The 20,847-nt window shown below is 37.2% G+C and overlaps 1 protein-coding gene across 4 annotated transcripts in view; it reads left to right on the top strand.

Annotated features, from left to right (window-relative positions):
- SMOC2 (SPARC related modular calcium binding 2) overlaps positions 1 to 20,847 on the top strand; it is a 140,719-nt gene that overhangs the window by 71,306 nt on the left and 48,566 nt on the right. For all 4 annotated transcript variants that reach the window (XM_048298604.1, XM_048298603.1, XM_048298607.1 and 1 more), the window contains exon 7: positions 243 to 317. In XM_048298604.1, the coding sequence (XP_048154561.1) occupies positions 243 to 317 (75 nt within the window). The remainder of the gene's footprint in view (positions 1 to 242; positions 318 to 20,847) is intronic.

The raw sequence follows: 20,847 nt of genomic DNA, 5'->3' as shown, positions 1-20,847 counted from the left end.
TAACTAAACCTAATTTTAGTCTAAAATTATTTCTTTCAACCTTCTGTGCAAATAGGACAAGGAAAGGACTATTCATACCTTTGCTTGAGTAATGGTCTTGACTGCCCTGATATAAACCAGTGTGCCCTTTTTTTTTTTAGATCCGTTTCTTTAAAACTAGCCACTTGCTATTTTGTTGCTAATAACTTGTAGAAATGTTAACATTTATAAAGTATTTTCTGTTGCCTTTTCTTTTTTTCCAGATATAGCTTCTCGTTATCCTACCTTATGGACTGAGCAAGTAAAGAGTAGACAGAACAAAACCAATAAAAGCACAGGTAAGAAACTTAGGTTATCCTTACTTTGCAAAACTCCTGTGAAGATACGCATGAACCATTTTAATAACCATCATGCTTCCACTCTCGTTTTATGATAGTACCTTAATGATCTGCGTGGTGATGATTTACTAAGCTCATGCATCATATGTTCCTTTTATAGAGAAGTATTTTTGGCCAGGCTTTACCTGGCTAAAATGATATCCACTAAAGTCTCTGGCTCACATTAATTTGCAGTTGCTAGTGGGTCAGACATTTATTTTTTACATGCTTTTTAATTCTTTTTCTCTTTGTTATCTGAATTTTTTTGGGTGATATGTAGCAAGAAGGCACTTGTAAAATAGCAGTGTCAGTTACATTCGTTCGGTGGTAAATCTTAGGAGGCAAACCTGAAAAGAAGCAAACTCCCACCAGAAGCCAGTTGTCAGCAGGAATTGCAAAGACAGTGTTACCTGCTTTTTGCTACATCAGTCACCTGTTATTTACAAACTGATCATCAGTTTGGTGTGAATTAATTATGTTTCTTTTTTAAAATAATTGTGGAATTCTGGCTTTACTTATTTTCATCACTGTTTAGAATTGAGCTTTTCAAACCTGGACTAGAAATGTCAGGTGAATGTCCTAAGACTGAAGTCTCTATAGTATTCAGATATATTCAGTGCTTTGGTGGATTATAAATTTTGATGGCTTTCTCATTGTTCCATTCTTTCAGTGGGATAAACTTTAGAGAGTCTTCCTGGCTTCTATTTCTCTGGAAAAATGTTGAGTTTGAAAGAAAACATTAATGATGCAGGCTGTGATTCAATAAATCACCCCAAACCACAGTTCAAATCCAGTAGAAATCGAGGTTATGCTTTACATTAAGTACTGGGCTTAAGTATTTTACTGAATTGAGGCCCAAAAGGATTTAGAAAAGGCAAACGATCATCATAAGAAAGAAAACAAGACACTAAAAGGTTTAAAGATTCCTTTATACAAGCTATTTTTAACATCAATGCTATAATTCGTAATACTTTATTTCTCTCCTTGATTCTCCAGTAAGCACTTAAGGGAAGGAACTTAAACAATGAAGACAAGAGTTTGAAGCAAATACTTTTCGTGCTGGAGATTTAATTTGTCATTCTTTTAGTCAGTGTAGGCAAGAGCAGAATTCCTTTGGGATTTCTGTTGCATAAAATATGTGTACAGAAATTTGTCACTTTTAGGAGTGTTTGTTTAGTTTTTACAGTGCTAGAGACTAAAGCAAGGCTTGTTGAGCTTGCAGTGTAGTTGCTGGAAGCCAAAGCTCCAACACACACACACACACAGAGACACACACACACACAGACAGAACAAAAATGTGGGTTTCTTTCCGGGAACTGGTAACCTTCAGTCTCTTTTCAGACATATTTACAAGAAAAGAGGAACCAGAAGCATAGTTTACCTGTCTTGTGACTGCTAGCTCATCATCAAAAGCATGATTGTGTTAGATTTGCTAACAACAGGACTTGCTCACGACTGTGGTGCCATACCCAGGCTAGCAGAAGTACATCAGGAGGCACTGTGTAGCCAACCTTGCTTTAAACTGAAGCTATATCTGACGTGCCAGAATGGCATATTCAATCAAGGTGATTCCAGGTGCTAAAAACAGTGTCCTCACCAATTGTGGTAGGCAGGTTTTTAAGGTCTTGAAAAAAATAGGTAAGATTTTTCCCTTATTACCTCTCAGAGTGATGCCAAGGCTTTGAGGAACATCCACAGAGAATTAACTCTGTTATGTGTACAGAACAGGAAAGATCTTGCCAACAAATCTAGTGGATTGTAAACTAACCACCTTCCCACTTCCAGGCTTCAATATAGAGGATAAATATATATGTCTTCTTTACTCAGGTTAATAAAATCTGATTCAGACTTGGTCATGCAAATGCCAGAAAGCTTATTGTAAAGTATTTGTCTGAGTAAAATGAGGAAAATTTATCTCGGCATAGGAACTGTGTTTATAAAGCAAAACATGAAGCCAAATTTATTCATGATGGGCTAAATTTTCCTTTGTTTTTCCACAGTAATCCTAGTGCTCTCAAAGAAATTATTGCAGTGCAAATAACGCTATCATCTAGCCCTGCCTATAGAACAAAACTAAGAAGAAAAACACCCTAAAAATTTCAGGCAAAATACAAATATCCTATTTAAAAGCTTACTATTTTAGTCTGTAGTGCTTTCTTTCGCCCTAGTTTTTACCTGAATATATGTTCTAATACATCATGATCAACATGTCATCTAGAAACTTGTCTTGACGTGAGAAATCAATCTCCTTAGGAGAAAGTTTTGTGAGTTAAGGCCGCAAATGAATACATTAAATTTTTTGTACCCATCATGAAGTGGTTTGATTTTACTATTCTGCAAATGACCTGCCAGTTAGAATTAGCCAGTAAAATTAGCATAAACTTTTAGGTTTTGGAAGATAGAAAATAATGGCTCAAGGAAATTCTAGTTTATATTAGTTCTCCAGTGCCTTCATTTGACTGAGTGAGCCTAAATTAATTTAGCATGGAGTAATGTCATTTGCAAGGCTCACAGATGCAAGGCATGAAATTAGTGGATTATATATCCATGTTCTATAATGCCTTCTATTGTAGATTCTTTTTATTGGCTCAGAGAAATAGGCCTTTGCTGTTCACTTAAGGCATTTGTGGAGTGGTATTTCACCTATAAGTTTTTGAGGACAAAATTTTACTCCCAGCAAAAATGCCATCAACATTGGATCGTGTTACAATAGCTCTATTTAGAGTGGTTGATTAGAGTAGAAACATCTCCAATTTAGCTTTTTTTGTGCATTGAAGGTGATTTTCAAGATACTTTTTCTTTCCATACTTAGAATAGAGCATTCATTTAATTGCTAAAATTGTTTCTGCTGAGGTGCTTTATGTATATGTCATAGTGTGTTTGCAAATATTTTGTGAATACCCCCACACTCCTCATTTTTTTCTCCATTTCACAGAAAATGTTGTGGATTTGCCATATCAGGTTGACACAAATAAGAATTTTACCAACAGCTGTAGAAAATAAACAGAAAACACTGAAAAAGGGACTGCGTGGGTTCAGATAAAGACATCAAAATGTAGCAGCCTACACTGCTGTGTGTCTGTGAACGCAGTGTCTGAATTCCTGCTGTAGTTTGTGGTGCTATAATCAGTGCAGTCAGTGGAGCCTGGAGAGCCACCCAGCTCGTTGTACAGCCCCCAGCACTGTGAAGCTGACTGGGTAACTGGAGCTCACTGGGCTAGTTTAGATCTGTAGCTGATATTAAGCTATCTGTGCTTTATATGAACTTAATCCCACACCAGTATCAGTAGGAAATCCAGGTACTACTCTTTTAGAGCTTTAGTATTTTGTAAAGACCAGAGGACAGAAGGTTTTATACCTTGAAGAAACTGGATATTTTGGACTATGTTCTTAGCAATTGCCTGTTACTGTCACTTTGGGGCTCAGTGCAACTTTAATGTGAGTGGAGAAGACAGTGCAGATACTTTCCCATCACCTAACAGGGAAAATGCAGTCCCCTGAGGAGAGCTCAGGCTGGACTGTAAATCTCTTAGGTTCTCCTTGCTATAGCTGCTCTATCAGCAGTTTATATCCCTGTGGGATTCTCGGGAACAAAGTGTGATATTTTTCAGAGGTTGTATGCCGTTTTTTGAGTTTGAGTATAGATAAAGTGTAGTTTGATCCTTTTCACAATGACCAGTGAAGCTTCTAAATTCATTTAGTTAGCATGAATTTGAGAGTCATTATTTTCTTATAGTCTATTTTGTGAGCACTTTCATGAAAAACAAATACGGTGAGTTTAACTGATCATATTTTTAATGTTCAAAAAGATTCTTAAACTACTCAGTAATTTCTCAGTAGAATCTGTACACCACAGAATAAACCATACTTAGTGTAAAATTTCATTAATTTTGCAAATACAGGAAAGAAAAAGTCATACATAACCTGTCATATACTTACATAGGTACTTAAGGACCTTGGAGATTCTGGTGATAACATAATTCAAGATAAAAAAAATGATCGAGTATTGTTCTAGTGGCCAAAATACAGCACAGTTTCACCTATTTACTGTTCAGTTCTATTTTCTTACTATACTACTGTATTCTTTCTCCTAAAATATGTAAGAGTATGACATTCTTAGTTCTAATGATCTGTATGTTCATTGATCATATATTTACTGATTTTGTATTTAATAAGCGTTGTAAAGGGGTTGTAAAATTAGTGTTTGTTATGTTGATAATCCACTATGACCAGAAAAATAGAAGAGGAAGAAATTGTTGCCTTTCTTTGTTGACCCAATAGTTTGCATTTCATCTGAATCACCCAGATGTGTGATGCAGTTTGTGCCAGCTTCACGATTTCTGCCATCTTTTTGCTTATATGCTTTAAGCAGGTGCTAGAGGACAAGCCATACATAATCCATCATAAAATAGGGTTGACTCAGAGAAAACCCTGATCTGCCATTAAGGCTTCTGAGGCAGGGTCAGGTTGTCAAGATTCTGAACACATCTATGCAAAAAGCGGTGGATCAAGTCATTATGAAGTTTTTCCTCCAGAATGAAGAATCTTAAATCAGAATGAGTTGTCTCCTCAAACTACGATTTTAGTGATTTCAAAGTGCCCAAATTTGAACCACTGTATCTGGATATAATCATCATTATCATCATCATTTTTTACTTCACCTGTGCACCAATGAAAGGGACGCATAATTTTTATTTCATTTTCTGACACAATGGAGTAGTGTTTTATTACTGCCTTTTTGCTACAGACTGTCATTTTCAGGACTTTAAAAATCTGTTGCAAGATTTTATCAATTAGTCCCAGAGAGGTCAATCCAACAGGAGTTTCATTCTCAAAACGCCATCTGGGAAAACACTGACGTGTACGTACAGCAATGCATTATAGACTGGCTGCAAATGCAAATGAAAACAGTTGGTATAACATCTCCTGAGAATACCTTCTTAATAGACTAAAATAATTAAATCTAACGTGATAATTATGTGTCTGTATCTGTACAAAATAGCTGCTTGCATTTATCTGTCTGTTAGTCCGAATCTGTTGGCAAATTCTGCCAGTGAGACCGATAATACAACAGAGTGACATTCTAAGAGCTGAATAGTTTTTATTGCCTTGTCATCAGACAGCTTCAAAGCATTTGTACAGAGGAGTTTTTCTCACATGGAAACTATGTTGGTTGTCAGTGAGGTTTCTGTCTTGTTAGCTTGCTAGATTTTGTTTCTCAGAGGCAATTGCTTCAGTGGGATCCCTGTGCACTGATCATTCCTGAAAGTCACCTTCCTATAAAGGACCAAGGCAAACCTTGTTCCATACTCCTGTGCTCGTGTTCATTCCAAACTGAACTTAACTTATTCCTGTTATGCCTATCCTGACAAAAGTCAGTCCTAAAGTTAAAAAAACCTGCATAAGAAAAAAATAGCATTTTCTTTCAAAGGAAACAAATGTAAGAGTTTGTGTGTCTGCCCAATTACATCAATTCTAAGAGCCATTCCTTTCTAAGCATAGGAAAATTAATGACATAGAGACAGAAAACTGAGTAACAGCTCAGTGACTTTTTATTTATTTTCATTAATTGTTGCATTTTCCAGATGTTACTTTTAGTGTTCAATGAAGATAAATTGCTTGCAGTTGAAGTTGTGTGAGCTAGCAAGAAAAAAATAAGATTCAGTTGCATGCTCCCACTTACATATTTATTACAACCTAGTTAGAAATTTTCTACAAGTATTTTGAATTAGGCTTCTTTCACAATGTGAAGATTTGAGATATGAAACCAGTTAAAACAGAAGGAAATCAAAATGTATGTCATAACGAAGTGAGGAAAGAACATAGGCAAGAGGGGGAAGAAAGTATTTTAAAAGTTTGTTGCCTGTCTTTTTCAGCAGGGGTTCCTAGGAAGTTGTATGTTGGCCTGCAAAACCCTGGCTAATCTTCCATTCTCAAATGTGCTTGTATTTAGCATTAACGGAGGGGTAGATGAGGGTGACTCCTACTTGTTCTTAATACATTATGCCTATATTGGACACTCAGAAATGGACTTCAAATTAATACATAAAGTAGATTTGCGTAGGGAAAGAGCCTGAGTAGAAGTGGTCCATTAATTGCCAACCACTGAATTACACAGAAAACTTGGAGCTTTTTGCCTGTTACTAGCTCATTTCAGCGCTAAAGAGTGTTTCTTTCTAACAGTTAGTGAGGTATGAGCCACACACAACCATAGGAATTGCACTCCCAAGCTTGTGTTGTAAATGCAGTCATTAGCTGTAGCTGGAGAAGTCAAAAGCATGGTAATAAGTTGTTGAAATATATCCATGTCTTGCCTAGAGTATCTGATATTGTCATGGGCCAAAATTTACAACAACCTACTGGAAATCTGTGATGTTCTGGCACAGGGGTTTGATAATCCAGAGTATCTGAAATGGAATTGACTTGAACCCTAAAATCTCAATTCAAACCATGAAAGGAAAGAAGAAGGCACAAGTATTGATTTTCAGTATCTTCAAACATCCCAACGGGCTATTAAGTCAACACATGGATTCTGTCAATGGGAACTCAATCCATAAGAGATGGGCAATCTCTCTCTGACAAATTTTGGACAAGTTCAAGTCCAAACATTTTTACTGTGAACTTTCTACTTTGGGCTCATCTGCAGGTCAATTCTCTACACAAGAAAAGGCACTAGCATTATTTCATGACATCTACAGCAAGTCCAAATATTTTATGTTAGCCATAGATCTGGCTTTTGGGCCTTGTAAAATCTGTGGGTGCTGAAAGAGATGATCTGGTAGAACATTTTTTGTTTGGCCTGTTCACTCAACAAAGTGGTGCATGGAAGTTAAAGAGAAAAGCACGGAAGTTTAGTAAGTGCATGGAAGTTTAGTAAGAAAAACTGATGAAGACTGGAAGCTTCCAAAACATCAGTCTTACGGCCTTCACAGACTGGGTTGTCTCTTGTAGCTGATTCACAAAATATTCCCTTTAGCGTTCATGAAGGAACTTAATTATTTGGAGTGAACCGAATTTCTGATTTGTATTTTACTATAAACCTAGCTGCTGGGTAGGGAGATGCATGAGGCATTGTCACGACTTGTTATATCCACTACTGTTATGTTTTTAAATATTTTAAAGAGCAGGAAGTAGTCCTCTTTACTTCTCGTTCATTTGTTATTGTTTTTCTGTCAAGAACCACAATAGTTTTAGAGTAGAATTCTTTCCAAATATTGTTTGCAAGATACCCTCTGGCAGCTGAAAAACTCACGGCTTACAAACTATTGAATATTCACACCACTAGGGCCAATCAGTAAATGGTTGACTTAGTTCCTAATAGAGAATTTTATCTTACCTTTAAGCAGCAATTTTTAATGATATTTTAGTCTTGATTTACCTGTTACAAAAGAGGGAACAGTACTCTTCAATCTCTATATGTTCTTCACCAGTGAACAAAATTACTCTACATATTCTGGTCCTCTTTCTTTTCCTTGCCTTTCTTTGCCTTGCCTGACCTAAATTGGTAAAGGAAAATTACTGTTTTCTTTCAGTTCTTTCAGACTCGTCCAAGAAGATTAAACTTTCCAGACCTCCCCAAACTGCTTGTATATTATGATTCATTCTTAATTCATAGGCTGCTGGATCATGCTTATTATAGAACTGTCCTATCTTTAATAATCCTTTTCACAAGGATTTTCATTTATCTTCATTTTAATTTTACATATTAGTTCAAAACCTTAAAAAAGATCAAGCACTGACATTTCCAGCTTTTTCCTCCCACTACAGGAGAAGATCCTCCCATCCTAAACCATTAAAAAAAGAGCTCTGTTTTACATCCAGTTGATGTTCTTTATGCTCAGGATGTTCCAGGGCTTTACTGGACCCCCACTGTGAGGAGGAAAAAAAAAGAAATCTGTTTTATGCAAGGCTGATAATTTCTATTTTACTGCATGTGTTAAAATTTGATGCCAAAAGATAGTAATCTTTCCTGACCATTTTTAATTATATCACATTACTTTCTACAGCAAGTAAATGACACAACAGTCCTGCTTGAAGTTCTCCTTTAGTTTTCAGACATGCACTCCCCCACCTACCCAGAGCTTTCTAGGGTTTACCAGACATCAGATTGCATAATCATAAAAACATCAATTAGGTCCATAAATCTTAAGGAGAATGTCAGGTTAATGGTCTATATTTTAATGACAGATGCAGAGAATCATGTAAATCATGTTAATGCACAGAAACGTATTAGACTGGATCATATCTAATGACATAATCTTTCTGGGAAATAGATAAAACTTTCAGTCAAGACAGTATGGATCTGCTATGGCTGTACTCTGATTGTTGGGTGGTATATAGATGATAGGTCTTCCAAAAGGATAAACAGTGAGAGCTGCCAGACCTTCCATCATCATCATCCAATGACCTGATAGTTAGGAGAAATTGTCCATGTTCCATGCAGAGATGCAGTTTTTTCTTCTATCAGGATAAGTCAAATAACCAACTATCTACCTTTCCAATAATTGGATAAGTTTTGTTTGAAAAAGAAGCCAAAACCAGTTATGTGAACTGTGGAATTCTACTGCTTGCTCCACAAAAAAAATCTGACTGTTGTTAATGGAAGTACAGACCATGAGAGGACCATGTAACATTCCCTGGCAGGTCAGGTTATGGCTAGTCATGGTTGCTTAAATTTGGAGGGATTTTTAATTGGATGATTTATCACCTATGAATTCCAACTTTCTTATTTGCCAAGCCATGTATCTCTGAACAAAATTCTTGAAGAGACTGACAGCTTATGCTGTAGTTCATGCATCGCTTAATTATTTTCTGAAAAATTCTTGGCTTTTTCCTTAGTTCTATGAAAAATTGCCACATGATGCAGGAACTCCTTAAGGCTTCATCAGTAATTTTAGTGTTTTCCATTTGGTACAAAAGCAAGAGAAAGTCAATGCCTACAGTGACTTCTGTGCGATGGGTGGGATTCAGCCCCAAGTCTGCGCATTGGCCACAAGTCCGCGATGAAGCTATTGCATTAGCCCGACTCTTTACAGCAGTGTTAAGGTCCCAGGTTAATACTGTCATCCATGGATCCTTCACCCTACCCTGTCCTTAATACAATGTTCTGGATTCTTTTGTTAGTTTCCAGCGTTGAGTCTCCTTTCCATGCACGCAAGGGAACTTGTAGTCAAACTATGTTGCTAAGGTACATAAATCCACTCTGAGGTCTTCTCATCTATACCCCAGCTATTGTATTATTACTGGCTTGCTTTACATTTCACTGCACTCTGTACATCATGCTCTGTCATCTCTCAAACCAGACTGCTCCAGACAAATGTTAGACACTGTGTTTTCCCTGCTCTCTGCAGTGCCTACAAATAACTGCCTAGGAATAACATTAAGTATTGTTTCCACAATGCACTAGATTTCCGTGTTACTGGAGAAGAAGCAGTGGTTGCAGAGACAGACCACTGTTTTTCATTAAGCTATTTTTAATACCTGTTTTCGTTTAAAAACAGCAGGCAAAATATCTTCATTCATCCACAAATGAAACTATGTTTAAATACAATTAAGGCTGTAAATTAAATTTCAGATCTTAAATTCTCTTGGTCAAAACACAAGAGAAAAGAGAGGGTGAAGCTTAATATGCCAAACTGGTTGAGAATGCAGCCTTCTGTGGAAAACACATGACTTACTAGGAACTTTTTTTTAAATATATGCATTTTCATCTAAAAAAAATGCATCTTCAAAACAAAAATTCAAAGGAAAAACAAGATCTTCAATTAAATAATGTTTTTGGGTCAAAACTCAAAATCTTGATGGTTCATTGTAATGTCTTGTTGGAGCTGTAATTTTAAAACTTCATTAGTTCTTCCTTTTTTGAGGGCTGAGTCCTTAGGCTGACAGTACATGTAGGACATAATGGTCCCCCTATTTTATAAACTCAGACACCTCAGGAAACCTGTAGGCACCTTGGATTTTGTGGTTCTCTGTGAAGTTCTACACAAAGAAACAGCTTGTTGAGGGGTTTTGTTTTGTTCTCATCTCTTTTTTTGTCAAAAAGAAACACTTTGAATGAAAAACATCTTTTCATTCAAATAATTGGTTTTCCAGCAGACAGTCAAAATAAAATTTTTCAACCAACTGTATTACAGTCATAACAAGCAATGAAAAAAATGATGTTTTTGCCATTTAAACAGTGAATTACCTTGTACTATTGTTTTCCGGTGAGACCTCAGTGATATTTTAACTTACCAGTTTTGTTCTTCAGTGAGCAGAAACAACTTATCAAAATGAAAAAACTTTTATTGGCCTCTATTTGAAGGAATGATTAGATGCAGTTTTTGTGGGATTAGAATGCATTATAAATACATAAATTCCTCAAACATGGGTGACTTTTAATGCCCTTGAATTATTTTCCAGTGCACCCAGTTAGATCAGGGCAACAAACTCATTGATATTTGGTCTGGAAGCAGAGGAATATGAAGTCAAATTAACTCTTCTAGTGCCCCCAAAATCTGAGATACAGTTGGGGCAAGAATGCAAATAGTTCAGAATTGCAAGATCTGTTCAGGTTCAAATCACAGGAAAGGTTGAGTGTCTCCCTCAGTCATCAGGCCAAAATTTCATATCTGTATTAAAGCAAATTCCAAAAGATGAAAGGACTGACAAAGGTTGATCCTGATGGTTATATTTGCCTGTTGTTTGGTGAATTCATGCACATACTCAGATAAAATGGAGACTCCTAACAGAGTCAGAGGTGTGATTAGTTGCAGAGGCTCACAACCACACTGTTGTGGTTCAGTTTACTCTTTCAGAACATCCCTGTGCCCAGTTATTCTGGCTGGTGAGGAGGTAGGGATGCTTTCTGTTTGTCTGCTTGCCTAACTGGTTTGGGGAGCAGAGATCTGAGTAACTTCTGACCTTGTTTCCTCTCTGGCTTTCCTAAAGCTCCTATTATGTAGCTAAATTCATAATCTCAAACTGCCAGAAGGTAATGAGAAAATTGTTAATCTCATTGCTCTCCTGTTTGGCTGTATAAGTCTCTTAGCTTAAGGGATTTACAGTTTTATTATTCTTGCAGTTTCTAATCAGATTTTAAAAGAAATCTGAGATCATTTTTAGGATTTGATTTTAAGTTGGTATGAATTGACGCAACGGAGAAGCAGCAAAGCCAAAAACATCAGTATAAATGTCAGTGGTTTGAAAGGTCACTTCTCCCCATTTCCATACCAACATCTTTAGTATAAAACAGTGACTTGTAATGTAGTCACATATCCTGTAGTTCATCCCTTTAGCTAAACAGTCCAATATAATAATAGCAAATGACTGTAGGAGGAGATGGTTTAGTTTTAGCAAGCATGAAGCCTCATTTTACTCAGAGCAGCGTAAATAGGAGTGACTCTGCTAGAGTTACAAGGATAATACCACTGGAAGATTTATGAGGAGAGGTGTGAATCAGGCCTGGAAGGTTTCTTTTAATTTTGTTTTAATTTTTCTCTTTGTGGGAACATTAATAGTACAGGATAGATGATTGTGTTATCACTTCTCTTGGAAACACAGTGCGCACTTTATGAAATCATAAAGTAGCTAGTATGTAGTATATCAGTCTGCTGACTCTCTGATGATAGGACAGGCCACCGCAATCCTGCTGCTGTTGCATAGCTGGAATTCCTCTTGACTTTAATGAATGTGTTGTCAGCGCAAGGGCTCCTCTAGTCCACTGATATTGTCAGCTGAAAGACTGAACAAAGTATTTTCTCTTTATTACCTTTATGTACAACTTGATTGTCTCCAGATGATGTGTTTTGCACACTGAAGCATATTTATATTCAGAAACACTGAATATTCATTAACACCTTTGCACGTCAGATACTATGTCACATAAGTAACCATGGTCCTAAGGATGTCATCATGCACTTACCTTTTCAATATTCTTGTCAAAATGAGCCTGTGTGGCTTCTATATAGAGCACACCTGTCCATAGCAAGGCTAGATGAGAAATGCCTTGCTTCAGGTCTTTTTATCCCCAATATGCTTTAGAAAGTTTGTGAATCTGAGTATTATACTTAAGCTTAATTTATCTTTTATTTCATACCTGCTTTTATTGGAGCCTTCTGCAATATTATTATAGTCTCTGTTATTCATCCTCAATGTTGCTTGTACACAGGGAATTCCCTGTTCTGTTCTGTTTCCAATCCTTTCTTTGCAGTCTTCTTTCTCTTCTGTCAATAGCTGATCTTCACTGCCTGTTCTCAGTTTTTGCCTGGATATCATTGCTCAATCCCAAATGCTGCTGAACATTTCTTGTAACACTGATTTCTCGTCTCTCTTTTCTTCCGTCTTCTCTTTAACCAATACAGCCAGAAGCTTAAATTGGAGGCTTTATGAGAAGAATAACCAAGGGATAAAGGCTGTAGATCCTGCGATGAGTTTGCAGGCTGTGTTCTGAAAATATAGTGACTCCAAAACCAAGTAGAGAGTTCTTAGGAGCACCCAGCTGAGCAGTGACTGCAAAGAAAAGGAGGGAGAGCTTGATTCCTAGATTAAGTAAACTTGGAAAGGTGTCTTTACCTATCTTTGTAGGATGTCAGAGACTGTTTCAGAGATACCTTGTACAGCTGTGGTATCCATACCGCAGGATACTGAAGGATACCAAAATGCAGGAGCACCTAGATGTTTGATCCTAAAGCTGGTGAATTTCAGCTTAATTCAGTGCTTTTCTAAGTAAAAATGCTTCCTTAGTAAGAATTCATCCTAGGTAAGAACACTTCCTCAGTAAGAATGCTTCCTTAGTCAAGACTGTAAGTTGTTTTGTGGAAGTTCATTTAAGTTTGTCAAATAAAACTCAATACAAGTGTCATCATGTCAATGCTGTTGGTCTGACTGAATAGTGCTCAGAGTCTTGGACTATATTTTGTGCCAATATGACTTCCTCAGGATGTCATTGTGGAGACTTAAGCAGCCTACAAAGTATTGTATGTGAAAACATCTGACGTCAGCTAGTGGAGGGAGACAGCGTGGTTTCATTGCTTACATTCAGGGCAGCTAGCCAGGAACTCCAGGGCTCTAACCCTGGCTCTGCTTTGGGGAGGGCTGTCACAGTCTGGACAGATCAATGCAAGCAGAAAAAAGTTTCATCAGAGAGGTGGTTGAGATAGTGTCTAGTACAGAACTATGGAATACAAAACGGAGCTTTACAGACATGCAGTATAGCAGGTGGAAGTGAAGAAAAAGATGTTGAACTGACCAGTTGGAATAGTGGTATTTCTCTAAATGAAAAGGCACCCTTTTTTCAGTTTTGAATGTAGACTTCATGCCTTTTGTTTTGTTTGTTGGTCTCAGTGTCTCAGTCATGTAAATCATGACATTGGATTTTTTTCCTTGCAAGTGCTTCGGAGATTCCACCACTTCATTATGCAAACTATACCTGCCATTGTGTCACTGTAAAATATGTATGTAGAACACAAGCAAAAGAGGATGCCCATGACTGGTGCAAGGGAGAGCCTCTGTCTTCTCCTGCATGTTATGTTTATGAAAATGTGCATACATGTATGAGGCAAAATTACTAGTGTTCAAGGGTACCTGCCATGGGACTGTACTGTGGTTATTCCCAAATGAGACCCAAGGCAAGCAGGTTTGTAAATACACAGGATTTTCCACTCTTCTTTAGCCTATGTTTGTTCCTCATGATTGATGAAAACAAGTACCACTAAAGGCCCTTGTGGACTACATTAACTATGCCAGTGGTTGATTGGTTTGGCCCCAAATGCTTTGTAACAATAGGCAGATTTAATTAGCAACAGCTCTGATTGCAATAGCGTTGCAACCTCCTGGGAGCATCATGCACTGAGCTTCCTTTTGCATTATTGTCAAGCCGTTAAACAACATTTAATTTTCTCAATTTAAAAAAACACAAAGCACACAATGCATTATATGTAGAAACAATAACAGAACTGTCTTCACATAAGCGGTAATAAAAACGTTTCCTTATTAGGTGACTGAATGCCAACATTGCTCTTTCCTGTGATGCTCATTGTCTGTAAAAGTTAAATATTTAGAATCTGTTTTACTTGAGCAGTACTGCCAAAACCAGTCTTTTGGGTTTTCTTTCTTCATTGTAGAGAGCTTCAAAATAAATACAGCTTGAGGTAGTTGTGCACATCTGTGTGGGGAGACAAGATCGGAACAGGTCTGAAAGGACTGGAAATACCAAGCAAACACCTTGAAAAAGAACACTTTGGGAAACCTGCTCTTTACTCTCACGCACAATAGATTGTTGGGAAGTACTTATGCAAGGCTTGTACCATTTATACAGGTTGTTTGTGTGGCATGCTAAAATAGTGATCTTCTGAGCATATAAAGTAATCACAGGTTGTAAAGGATTAAGGATCCTTAGACACATTCAAACTATCATTTTACTGGTTCAAAAGTCTTTGCTACTATGCATTATCCAAGAAGCCTTTAAAATTTTTCTGAATATTCTTGGGACTGACTTTGCTGCTGCTAATCCCTACTGTGTGCAATGGAATGGTTCCAGTTTACCAGAGCAGAAATTTTGGCCTGGAATTTTCAATATGATTGTAGATCTTCCATTCTTCAAGAACCTAGGGATGTTTCGCTCTCACACCATATTTAGCATTATCTACTCTTCAGAGAACTATTTCTTTTTGAAAACAGAGATGAAAGTGGGGTGGAATTGGAATTTTTATTTTTAATTCAGACTGCCCTTGTTTTTTTCCAAAGTTTGAAGGTAAAGCCAAGACAAAGATTTGTCTTTGCTCTTGAAACCAAAGCACAGGCTGAGCTGTTTAACCATGGCCATATGACAAAAGAAAAAAAGAAAAGAAAGAGCAACAATAAACTATATTAAAAGTCGTTGGAGCCGAAAGAATTAGTATAAGAATATTCTTATTGGCTTTTACTCTTCTTTGGCTCATCCTCTTTATTGCACACAAAACTTTGCCAAAATCAGTAAACAGTCTTCTATCTGAATCCTGGAGCTCTCCTGTTATGAATACTGATATCCTACGTGCTATATAAATAGTGTGCCTTGGATATAATGTGCTGTGGGCAAGGACCTGTGCAGCCTTTAATCTAAGATGAGCCTTCAGCTTTATACAGGGTTAAAGCAGTGCAGTTACCTTTTGACCAGGCTTCGTGTTCATGTTTTCAAATCTCATACTGAGGACAAGAGTTCTGGGAGCAGTATCATCAATAGATGATGCCACCTTACTGAATTTGTTTGTTTCTCTGTTAAAAGATTTTTCATTGCACAACACAGTTCTTGTAAGTAGAGACAGAAGCAATAAAATGCACGCTTATTTTCCACCTGCTTCTTGCATTCTCTTTGACAAGATGAAGAGGAAAAAACCAGTAGAAAAGTGCCCAATTTTTGATTCATCTGTCATAAGTTAGCTTTTAAGGGTGTAATTATGTTCTCAGCATTACTACAATTTTTTAATTTAGGGATTTTTTTAAACCAAGTAGGTTTTAAGGGTACTTATCTGAGAGGCAAGACAATGATGGTAGCATAAACTTTTGCATTATGGCTGTCAAAGTTACTGCCTGAAACACTGAGGAAAAAATGGAGAATTTCTGTTTCAGCAGCCTGTTTAATCTCTGTATTCCTGCTCAGTGCCAGAGGGCCAAATTCTTACCATTCTGTAATGCCCATCCAATCTGCTGTGAATTAGATACAGGTGCAGACAGTATTGACCATTTTGTAAGATACTCTGAGACATGTAAAGGAGTTCTACCAAAATGCAAAATAACACTCTCATTTTTTTGAACATATCTGCACATTTTTAAACTACACATCTCAGACTGCATTCCCATAAAACAGACCAAAACCCTCCTGGCTCCTGCTGGCTTCTGCAACAGTAGTCAGGGTTCTGTCTGTAAGGTGGCTGGAAATGAGTTGATACTTAGAAAATTAAGTGTAGGTGGGGTGCAGTCACCTCAGGCAGGAGTTAAGCAATAAGGCTGGATAACACTGCATGGTGCCAACAGCAATAGCAGTGTGAACCAGTGACAGGAGAATGACACAGGCTGCAGCCAGGGATGCCCCTGTACACCTCTGAAAGGAAAATTACTTGAGTGCCTAAGGTCAAGTATCCAGTCATATCCATGCGCTGATGTAAGTATCTCAGTTTCCCAAGTGGAGAAGAGAAACAACTTCTGTTTCATGGAGGGGAAGGGCTAGATGGATAAACATTCGTGTAAGCTGGATGGTTTATTTAAGTGTCAAAATATGAATTTAGCACCCCTGTTTGCCTGTTTTGTTTTTTAATTTTTAGCAGAGCTACTCAAACAAATATGTACTCTCAGCTTACCTGGCAAAGAGTTTCATTTTCACAGCTCTATGGAAAAAGTGAACCAGCTTTATTTTCACTTGAAATCTCTCTTGAAAAATGAGAGATTTTTCCACTGGCAGGAGACTAACATTTGCTGGTGAATATAGTCATAAAGCAAGCATGATAGCTTTGCGCAATTTTGTTTAATGAATGAGCCTTCAGATTGCTACAGCAAGCTGGCCAGCCAGCCACTGTGTTTGGGAAAGTCAGTGATTTTCATTTGCTGTAATTTTGGGCGGTGGCTTTTTTGTTTGGTTGGTTTTGCAGTTTGAACGCAGTGGGGCTGCTCTGCTCTGACGGGATGAGGCAGCCATATGTAGCAATATAGGTACCAGTATTTCCTCTCATGTAGGAAAACCAGATTTCATCCTGTTTGGCAAATAACTGCTTTCAGATGTATCCTTGCAGGATGGGGCAGTCATTTGCACATTATCTTCTCTTATATTAGGGAAGTCAAGTTAACAAAGGCTAGCAAGAACACCTGGAGCTGATAATCCATGCTCTTTCCATTAATTGAGCAAAAGAAGGATGAGGGATCTCATCTCCTCAGAAGACCAGATTTTTCACTCTCCTTGTGAAGCCTGATACCGTGTCATTCACCAGTTGACTTTAAATGATTTTTGATTTGTGTAAAGGTTCTTTTTAAAGATCCATTGAAGAAGGTAGTGTGTGAACAGTCCTTGGATCACACCTGGCACTTTGCAAAGGCTTGCTATCACTTTCACACACTGCTGTTAAAGATTTAACAAAAATACGCCTCTTTTGATTCACTGCTGTCTCACATTTCATAGATGTTACAGTAAATATTTGACCTGAGAAGTTCAATACAAAAATTTTGGCTCTAATGCAAAATGCATCTTTGAAGTAACTCAGATCTATAATCTAATGTATACTCATTTCATGTTTCTCTCTTATTTATCTACTGTAGGAGTAAATGCTAATATTTAAACATTTAGAATCAGATTGTGTCATGTTTGTAAATGGAGACTAATTTCTGTGTGAGTTTTCAAGTCGGGACAAATCTCATGCTACCATTTTATTCCATCTGAGTAAGAATGGCAAAATAGAGAATTACATTAGGTTTAAAAGAGGCAGCTAGTTTGATCCCTTAATCTATTCAATGGCAGTGAAGAGAAAAAGGATCACAAATGAATAGCTGATTAATTTAAATTAGTTATATTTCTGTGAGAAGAGAAATTTGAATACTTGCATAATATTTCTCATCTCTTTTACCAAGAAGTTGGGCTAAAATAAACAAACAAGCAAGCAAAGGAACAACCAAATAGAATGCTAAAATAGCAGGCTTTTTGAGGCAAAACAGTTCTTTTTCTTTTACAGTGACTGTGGTTACAGTCTTTCTCAGTAACTGTGGTTACAGGATTTCAAATCTTAAGAAAATAAAGAATTGCAAAGATATGTGCAAAATCTTCCCTAAACCAGAAACTTTTTTAAAAATTCCAGCAGACATGTGGATTTGGGTTTTGATTAGAGAGCAAGTCATCCCATTATATTTCAGACCTCTGTCTTATGTCCCCCCAAACTTCTGCCAGTTGGTAGAACCAGAATTTATGTATTACAGAAATCTTGGTTTGATATAAGGCTACTTGGCTGCTTAAACACAGGGTAAAAGTTGAGAAAATCTTATTGTATACCAGTAGATTATGTTGATTGTGATTATGTTCTTCTCAGGTAAAGCTAAATGGGGGCTGGTGGTCTCTGTATTTTGAATCTTTTTTTCAGTGGGCTCAGTGCATTTTCAGATGGTTTTCCTTTTGTATTAGAGTGTCTTTGCATATGAAACCACATAGATAAATGAGAGCATCTGTCTGTGATTTATCCTTCTTTGTTCAGTGGAATAAAATACATAAATTAATCATTATGGCTGTGTTAAAGCCATGAGGTTTTTGCTTTTTGAGCCACAATCATCGGCCCAAGCTCCAAAAGTGCAAAATAGTGATCAGCTGTACATTGAGAGCTCTCTGAAAATGCACACAAGGGGCCTGCAATATTTGGTTCCCACAAGTTTTTTCACAAATGAGAAAAGATATGGATAGGAAAGTTGCCAGCTTCCTCCAGGCTTTGAGAACCCTCATGCTGATGTGTATCTGAACCTAACGTAAATCAAAACACGTGGCGGCAGATGAGTATTAATGCTGTAATTTAGTCCTAGGTGTTGGTTGCCATCTAGATGTTGGATCTAAGGTTGCATATTTATTAATGTTACCTATTCCTTACAATCAGTACTTGGTCCATGAACAAATATTAGGCTTAACTGGAAACATACGTGCATATGAATATGTTCAGCTGAAACCTGATGTATTGTCCATTGAATTTGATTGGTATTTTTCCATGGACTTTTATTTGGGGAAGCCTGGCCCACACAATACTCTTTGTTTGATCCAGGTTAATGAACAGCCTTTATAAGAAACTAGTAGCATGAGCAGATTAATTCTTGCATTTTTGTTGTAGCATTCAGCTGCACTTGATTCCAGTTAGACTCGAGGTTACTTGAAAGTGTCAAGAGGTGGCAGGCAGACAAATTCTTGTAAGAACAGGTCTTCTTAAAAAAGGCTGGTGAGAGATGCCCATGCTCTGGCCATGAGGGACAAGGAAACAACTTAGTGTACACAAAGGGTAGGAAGTTGGCAATCAAAGTGCATTATACCACTTCATGTACCTCTTCAGAGAAGGAATCCGTCATGCTAGAGAATGTCCAGACAAAAGCTGGAAACCCTGAAAAAATAGAAAGCCATGGAGTTACATCTTTCCTTTACTAGAATGACATAATTTAGGGAATTTTTGTCATTTGTATTAGCTGTGCTTATAGCAGGAACAGACTTAATGGGTTCTGGGTGATGAAATTGGTCAGCAACAGATAAAGAACTCGTTAGTTTACCTTGAAGGGGCGTGTTTGCTGGGGTTGGAATAACGGGGCCACTGCTCTAGTGGACCATTTCGCCATTCAGTCAGCTTGAACTCCTCTGCAGGAAATGCATAGCTTGAATAGAAATTATCCCACTTCCCACTTGACTTTCTAAAGTGAACATTTTAGTCATATGTGGAAATACAATTTGGTGTAATGTAAGTGGAATTCCATTCAATGAGACTTGAAGACTATGAAAAACTAGTTAAAAATGTAAAAACGTATTGTGATCAGTTTCCTTGGGGTGTATTAACTTCACTGGTTCAAAGAGGGTTCATCCTAAGCAAATGGATCAAATTCTTATTCTCATGAGATGCGAAATTTCTTGGAGGCTTGCATGGGTATAAATAGGATGACTATTTATCCACCCTAATGATGATGTATTGAAATAAACTAGCTCAAATCTTCTGTAAATCAGTATTTGAAGTATGCTTAAATTAGGCTTAATTAACTAGGACAGACAGATGATTTGAATAACACTCCAATTAGCAGAAATTGTCATACAATTGAAATATACTAAAGTTTGGACATGATTATATTCTGTCTGTATATCCTCCCATAAAAAGGGTAGAACTGCAATATTAAATACCTGTAATGTTACACTGCAGTCCTCTAGAGCATGCTTCTCACTTTTTGAAGTAGTTTTGTTCACAGGTTTCTTGTTACCTGCTTTCTAGAGAGAACACTGAGCTTCAAGCCCTAATAAAAGATCCATTTACTCTGAAAACCAGGCTGTCTAAATTGTCCTTTCATGGCCCATTATGGTAATGAGAAAAGAAGGGAGCAGGAACCAACTGAAAACAGAATTTCTTGGAGTGGGATCTGTTTGTTATATACACATTGTGGGGTTAAGGAAATTGGAAGGAAATGTTTGTATAGTGGCAGGAAATGTTAACGTAACATTTGTAATTTTCTGCAGGTTTGACAACTTGTTTCTACGGAGCACATTGAAATTTACACATAAATACAGTTATTTACATTTATGCAAAAAAACCACAACTCAAATTATTTGTAATCACGAAATTCCACACGTTGGGAGAAGTTGTGATAAGACACAGCAGAAAAACTGCTTGAATTTCTGAAATAAGGGGCCCGTTACAAGACTAACAAGATTATTATCATAACATACATAATACAGCACTCAGAGTTTTAGATGTGCACCAGAAAAATGCACAGTTAAATAGATTATTCAGGATGACTTTCCCAGAAAAGTCACTGCTATTCTCCTCTA

Source organism: Corvus hawaiiensis, chromosome 3, assembly GCF_020740725.1.
Source record: "Corvus hawaiiensis isolate bCorHaw1 chromosome 3, bCorHaw1.pri.cur, whole genome shotgun sequence".
Lineage (NCBI taxonomy): Eukaryota > Metazoa > Chordata > Aves > Passeriformes > Corvidae > Corvus > Corvus hawaiiensis.
Note: the sequence above shows the minus strand (reverse complement) of the source record. Positions and strands in the feature narration are given on the sequence as shown.